General features: G+C 54.3%; 1 protein-coding gene across 6 annotated transcripts in view; it reads right to left on the minus strand.

Moving 5' to 3' along the window:
- Positions 1-765: 765 nt before the first annotated feature.
- The window catches only part of LOC118769916 (catenin delta-1-like), a 31,237-nt gene continuing 25,132 nt past the window's right edge, over positions 766-6,870 (minus strand). For 4 of the 6 annotated variants that reach the window (XM_036517326.1, XM_036517323.1, XM_036517322.1 and 1 more), the window contains 8 exons: positions 6,729-6,856; positions 6,215-6,365; positions 5,887-6,082; positions 5,396-5,586; positions 4,859-4,912; positions 4,038-4,120; positions 2,955-3,009; positions 766-1,861 (listed from right to left, as the gene is read on the minus strand). In XM_036517326.1, the coding sequence (XP_036373219.1) occupies positions 1,800-1,861; positions 2,955-3,009; positions 4,038-4,120; positions 4,859-4,912; positions 5,396-5,586; positions 5,887-6,082; positions 6,215-6,365; positions 6,729-6,856 (920 nt within the window). In that variant the 3' untranslated portion in view covers positions 766-1,799. Of the gene's footprint in view, positions 1,862-2,909; positions 3,010-4,037; positions 4,121-4,858; positions 4,913-5,395; positions 5,587-5,886; positions 6,083-6,214; positions 6,366-6,728; positions 6,857-6,870 lie in introns of those variants that run through there. The other 2 variants (XM_036517325.1, XM_036517324.1) reach the window with 2 other exon arrangements.

Raw genomic sequence — 6,870 nt, forward strand, 5'->3', positions numbered from 1 at the left:
CCTGGAAACGCCCCCCCCCCCCCCCACAGCCGCAGTGTAGTGTCCCGTCAGCAACCCCCCCGCCAGCGTGCACTCTGACCCCTGCAGGCTGAATGCTGAGCGCCACACCCCTCCGGTGGCACTGTGCACACTGGTTTCACACCCCTCCGGTGGCACTGTGCACACTCGTTTCACACCCCTCCGGTGGCACTGTGCACACTCGTTTCACACCCCTCCGGTGGCACTGTGCACACTGGTTTCACACCCCTCCGGTGGCACTGTGCACACTCGTTTCACACCCCTCTGGTGGCACTGTGCACACTCGTTTCAGACACCCCTTCAGACCCCTCCTGCCCCGAGTCAAACTCAGGAATTCACTAATGAATCCAGCTCAGTTTGGCTGTTCTCTCTGGTAGCATTTAAAAGAGGAAGGGGGGTGTCTTCTGTAAATGGTCCCTAAATAATATAAAACACAAGCGCGTATAGCTGCGGCATGCTGCTGGGCTTATCGCTTTGACCTTTGACCCCAATATTAACCCTTCTCCCGGACCAGAATATCGCACTCTGTGTGCTTCACACGGAAAGTTCCGGTCCTGCATTACTGAACCCAAAACTCTATGACCAGATCTTGGCCCGACCCGGGAAGACAGCACAGAGAGCAGAGTGTCTCTCTAACGGCTCATCCAGAAGCCTTGGACCCGAACAAAAGGCCGACCCGATTAATAATCTGTATCTGTATTCAACAATAAGCCCAGCACACCCCTACACCTCCTTTCAGAACCATATTAACAGCACTTGGCTCTAACAGGGTGCTTTCACTTTATATACATACATTAACATTTTATTATTACGCTATTAATCTGATCTGTACATTCTAAACCAGAACATCATCAAACCCCAGATGTCCCTAATAGCCCAAACTCTGGCTACACTGCTAGACCCCCGTATTAATGTACAGACCTGTCCACTAAACCTGAGACCACAAGGGGCTGCGTGGATTCTGAATCCATCATGACATCGCAGACACTTTTCCTTTGCGTTTTAAATATGAGAACATCAGAGGTTAGTGGGCCTGCTGAAGAACCTCTGACTGAGGAGGTCCGTTTTTAGAGGAGCGAGATGGAGAGGGAGGGGGAAAGGGGAAATCAGGCACGCTAGAAGGAGGGAGGAGGCAGAGGAGGGGAAATAAAGAGGGAATATAAAAAGAACTGTTAATCTACATTATACTGTGGGTGTAAACCACCGTATAAACACCTCTCTACCTCCAAAGCTTTCCATTTACATACCATGGGGACTACGATTATATATATATATATATATATATATTCACACACAGGAATTACGCCAAAAGACTTTCCAGTGACCTGTAAGTATTTCATTGTAGCTGAACCCAATTCAGAATTAATAACAATAACAGCAACTACGATGCTAACAGTAGCAGCAGGATATGTCCCCGTTAGAGTATCAGGAATAATCATAACCATAGTAATTATGATTGTCGCAAGGTGAGTGCAAGGAGAGAACAGCCGGGGGAGAGACGTAGCTGTGCGGATGGTCTGTAAGCAGCTCGCTTGGGTCGGCGGAGCCGACCTCCACAGGTGGACACGGGTGCAGAACCGCACAGGGAATCCGACCCGCCCAGGGAAGCGTGGGCTGGTGACGACCATTACCAGTGTTACCATGAAGACGGTGAGTGTGAACGTCCTCTCCCTCTCAGAGTGTGCGAGGATGAGGAGGAAGAGGAGGACGATGAGGAGCACAGGCGAGCCGTGGGGGGGCGGGGAGGGGGGTTTGAGTCTCTGCTGCGGTGTGGGCGGCTCTCAGCAGTGGCACAGGGTGTGGACTGGCTGCGCTCTCCAGGCTAGGCAGATGATCAGTTTTTCTGTAAACACAGTGGGAAGGGAGGGGTTAAAGCAGCTGTGGCCACAGCGTCCATCACACACCGACACACTGACCCTGGGAGGGGGGTGCACGTGCCGTTAGTACAGGGGTGCAGAGGTTAGGGCTCAGTCACTGGGGGGTGAGATACTTCACCCACTGATGTAAGACTGGCAGTACAGAAAGCAGACAGCCAGCCACACCACTGCCGTACAGGACAGCATGTACACACTGACCAGCCAGACTGAACAGATTAACACTGCACAGACACACACACACAGGCCACAGCATACACAGACACACACACACACACACACACACACACACACACACACACACACACACACACACACACACACACACACACACACACACAGACACACACACACAGACACACACACACAGACACAGACACAGGCCACAGCATACACAGACACACACACACAGACACAGGGCACAGCATACACAGACACACACACAGACACACACAGACACACACACACACACACACAGACACACACACACAGACACAGGCCACAGCATACACAGACACACACACACAGACACAGGGCACAGCATACACAGACACACACACAGACACACACACACACACACACACAGACACACACACACAGACACAGGCCACAGCATACACAGACACACACACACAGACACAGGGCACAGCATACACAGACACACACACACACACACACACACACACACACACACACACACACACTCTGACTAGCAAAAGAAGTGAGATATAGTGAACACATAGTTAAGACATCGAGAGACACAGAGTCACTGAACACAGTGATTGCACTGAGACACACAGAGACACACTGAGACACAGACACTGAGACACACTGAAGGCACTGAGACACAGACACTGAGACACACAGAGACACACAGAGACACAGAGACACTGAGACACTGAGACACACTGAGACACACTGAGACACAGACACTGAGACACACTGAAGGCACTGGGACACACTGAGACACAGAGCGATGGTTCAGCAGCGCATGCAGGCAGTGCGGATGGGACGTACCATGCGGTGACATGCAGTGGGGGGGAGGGGGGGGTTAGGGCTAACCGTCGTATGAGTCAACCAGAGGCTCCGAGCCCTCTCTGTCTCCATACACCTCCCCCTGAGAGAGAGAGAGATAGAGCGAGAGCGAGAGAGAAAGGGGATGGAGAGGGAGAGCGAGAGAGAGAGAGAGAGGGAGAGAGAGAAAGGGGATGGAGAGAGAGAGAGAGAGAGAGAGAGAGAGCGAGAGCGAGAGAGAAAGGGGATGGAGAGAGAGAGAGAGAGAGAGAGAGAGAGAGAGCGAGAGCGAGAGAGAAAGGGGATGGAGGGGGGGGGAGAGAGAGTGCAGTGTGCAGCAGGAGGGGGGAAGAGGAGAGGGTTGAGGAGCAGCATGTGTGTGAGAGCCACAGGCACAGTGGGGAAAGAGAGAGAGGTGAGGAAGGAGGAAGGTGTCAGTGAAGGAAAGACAGTGAGAGAAAAAGAAGAGTGTGAACATTAGGTGAGCTCTCATGCAAAAATCCATCCCTTCTGAAAAGACACAGAGCATCGCGGTGTTAGTGCACCTGCACAGGTGAGTTAGCGGCAGGAGGTGGTGACGCTGAAAGGCTTCTCTCCCCCCCACCACCCCCACCGCAAAACACACTCACACACACACAGACACACACAGACACGCACACGCACCCACGGTTCCAAATGAGCACAGTATTCAGCCCAGAGCACAGAAACGCGGCAAGAGATATAGATTTACCAGATTGGTGCCTCCTGTTAAAACCAATAATGGAATCTTTTGCAAAATCAGAGGGAGCACCCTGGACTACCCAACCAAAACGACAGCTTATGTGGCAGGAGCCACAGTGAACTGAGTGTGTTCCAGCCAGGCCTTGCTGTGGATGGAGTGTGTTTCGAGAGGGAAGTTCAGGTGAGAGAAGGTCTCCCTGTGCATCAGATCAGTGATTCCCATGATGACGGAAGTGGCAATTTGCTGCATGAGGGTTTCCAAATGTAGCAAATGTGTCAAAGGAACCAGGGCTGGATGGACTGCCCGCGGGGTGCATTAAATAACCAGAGTGCAAGGCAAAACCAATCCGGTGAGAGTATATCTGCGGTGGGCAGGGCCTCCATGGGGGGGGGGGGACCTGTGGGGGTTACCTGTACAGCGTCTCGATCTGACGTGTCGAGGGAGTTCTCCAGGGTGTTTCTCCTCTCCCTCGGGTCCAGTGTGGAGTAGGCATCTGCAAAAGGCATGACTGCATCAGCCACGCGCTCACACTGACACGCTCACGCTGACACTGACACTCTCACGCTCACGCTGACACGCTCACACTGATGCTAATAAGCTACTGCTAAACCATTAGCACAGACACTGACATGTATATCACTGACACACATGTAAATACACATGCCAACTCGCGAGCGGGCATACCACCAAGTTCATGTGCTCATACTGTGCATGTGCAATTGTGACATATCATCACACACATAAATGCAATAAAAGCCACACAGCTTATTAGCGTATTAACATGACTGACACATACTGCATTAGCCTGACAGCACACACCGCGTCCGCAGGAGGCGCGGGAGGGCATACACACGGGGGAAGAGGACGGAAAGCTTTCTCTCGCTCTGTAGGAGGTGCGGGAGGGCATACACACGGGGGAAGAGGACGGAAAGCTTTCTCTCGCTCTGTAGGAGGTGCGGGAGGGCATACACACGGGGGAAGAGGACGGAAAGCTTTCTCTCGCTCTGTAGGAGGTGCGGGAGGGCATACACACGGGGGAAGAGGACGGAAAGCTTTCTCTCGCTCTGTAGGAGGTGCGGGAGGGCATACACACGGGGGAAGAGGACGGAAAGCTTTCTCTCGCTCTGTAGGAGGTGCGGGAGGGCATACACACGGGGGAAGAGGACGGAAAGCTTTCTCTCGCTCTGTTTTGGGAGAACCCCTCGGCCTCAGCGGAGACAGCCAGACTCACCAGGTCCCATATCATTCAGGGGGATCATGTCTGGCTCTCTGTCACTCTTCTCTCCTACACAGAGTGGGAGAGACGGACACTGTTACACACAGTTACACACCGTTATACATCGTTACACAGGTTTACTACACAGAGGAGGGAGAGACGGACACTGTTACACACAGTTACACACCGTTAAACATCGTTACACAGGTTTACTACACAGAGGAGGGAGAGACGGACACTGTTACACACCGTTATAAATCGTTACACAGGTTTACTACACAGAGGAGGGAGAGACGGACACTGTTACACACTGTTACACACAGTTACACAGGCTTACTGAGTCACAGACACCATCACATAGCAAGCAGAGGAAGCAGTGCTGGGTGGGGGTGAGGGGGGGTGGCAGGGGAGGCGGGGCAGAGATGGGAGAGGCAGGGCAGAGATGGGAGAGGCGGGGCCGAGAAAAGGGGCAGGGCAGAGATGGGAGAGGCGGGGCAGGGCTAAAAGGAGGGAAAGCTGGCGGGTGTGGGTGCGGGTGCGCATGTGGCTGACCTCGGTCGATGAGGGGCAGGGTGCTGTCCTCGTAGGCTCCGTTACTGCGGGGGGCCGCGGGGGGGTTCAGGTTCACCATGAAGTCCGTCTTCTTCCAGCCGTCCTTCTCCAGCGTGCGGCGAAGCTCCTTAAAGCCCCAGACGATCTGCAGCACCTGCCCCGCCCCCCTCACCTCCCGCTCCGACCGGTTCCTACAGGACACACACCGCCACGGGGCACGGTCAGAGGCACACGCACACACACACACACACACACACACACACACACACACGCACACACACAGACACGCACACACACAGACACGCACACACACTGACACACACACACTGACACACACACACTGACACACACGCACGCACACACTGACACACACACACACACACACACACACTGACACACACACTGACACACACACTGACACACACACTGACACACACACTGACACACACACTGACACACACACACATACACAGTGCAGCGCTGGGACTCACCCGTCCTTGTTGATGAGCACCAGCCTCTCGATACCCTGTGAGGCGCGCAGTGTCTTGGCCGCCTCCACGCTGGACCCCAGCACCTCGGCCAGCGTGCTGAGCACAGACACCACAGTGGCCTCCGACAGAGCCCTCACCGGCTGCTGCTGCCCCGCCCCCGGCAGGTTCCCCACCAGGCTAGGCACCGCGTGCTTCCCTGCGGGAGAGGGAGCACTTACTGACCGCTGCTACCACACACACACACACACACACACACACACACACACACACACACACACACGCACACGCACACGCACACGCACACGCACACGCACGCACACAGGCTCACCCAGCAGGTCCCTGTTCCTGCCATCGATGGCCAGGTTCCTCAGGGCTCCGGACATGGCCCTCACCACACGGTCGTTGGAGTGCGACAGCAGCTCCGTCATCATGATCAGACCCTTCTCCTGCCGAACCATGGTGCGGATATACCTCCCGTACTGAGAGAGAGAGCGGCAGAGCGTTACTCTGTTCTCAGACCAGTCCATGTTACACTGACCTACACTGCACAAAGATCAAATCACCCTACAGTACATTAACACTGCACTGAGAGAGAGGATTAACACAGCACAGCACATTAACACTGCACTGAGAGAGAGGGGTAATACAGTACAGCACATTAACACTGCACTGAGAGAGAGGGGTAATACAGTACAGTACATTAACACTGCACTGAGAGAGAGGGGTAATACAGTGCAGTATAGATACAGAGACTGTCAAACATGTTAGCGTTGTGGTCAGAGAGGGACGGTAGAGCTGTGGTTACAGATGCAGCACCGCTGCGGTCAGAGAGGGATTCTCACCGTCCAGCGGCCGGCACACAGGTTCTGCACAGCTCCTGCCGCAGCCTCCAGCACCACGGGATTCTTGCTCTCCTTCAGAAGGGAGGTGTAGACACGCACCACCTCCGGCTGGAACAGCAGCTCGTACCCTGCGGGGGGGGGG

The sequence above is a fragment of the Megalops cyprinoides genome, chromosome 22 (genome assembly GCF_013368585.1).
Source record: "Megalops cyprinoides isolate fMegCyp1 chromosome 22, fMegCyp1.pri, whole genome shotgun sequence".
NCBI lineage: Eukaryota > Metazoa > Chordata > Actinopteri > Elopiformes > Megalopidae > Megalops > Megalops cyprinoides.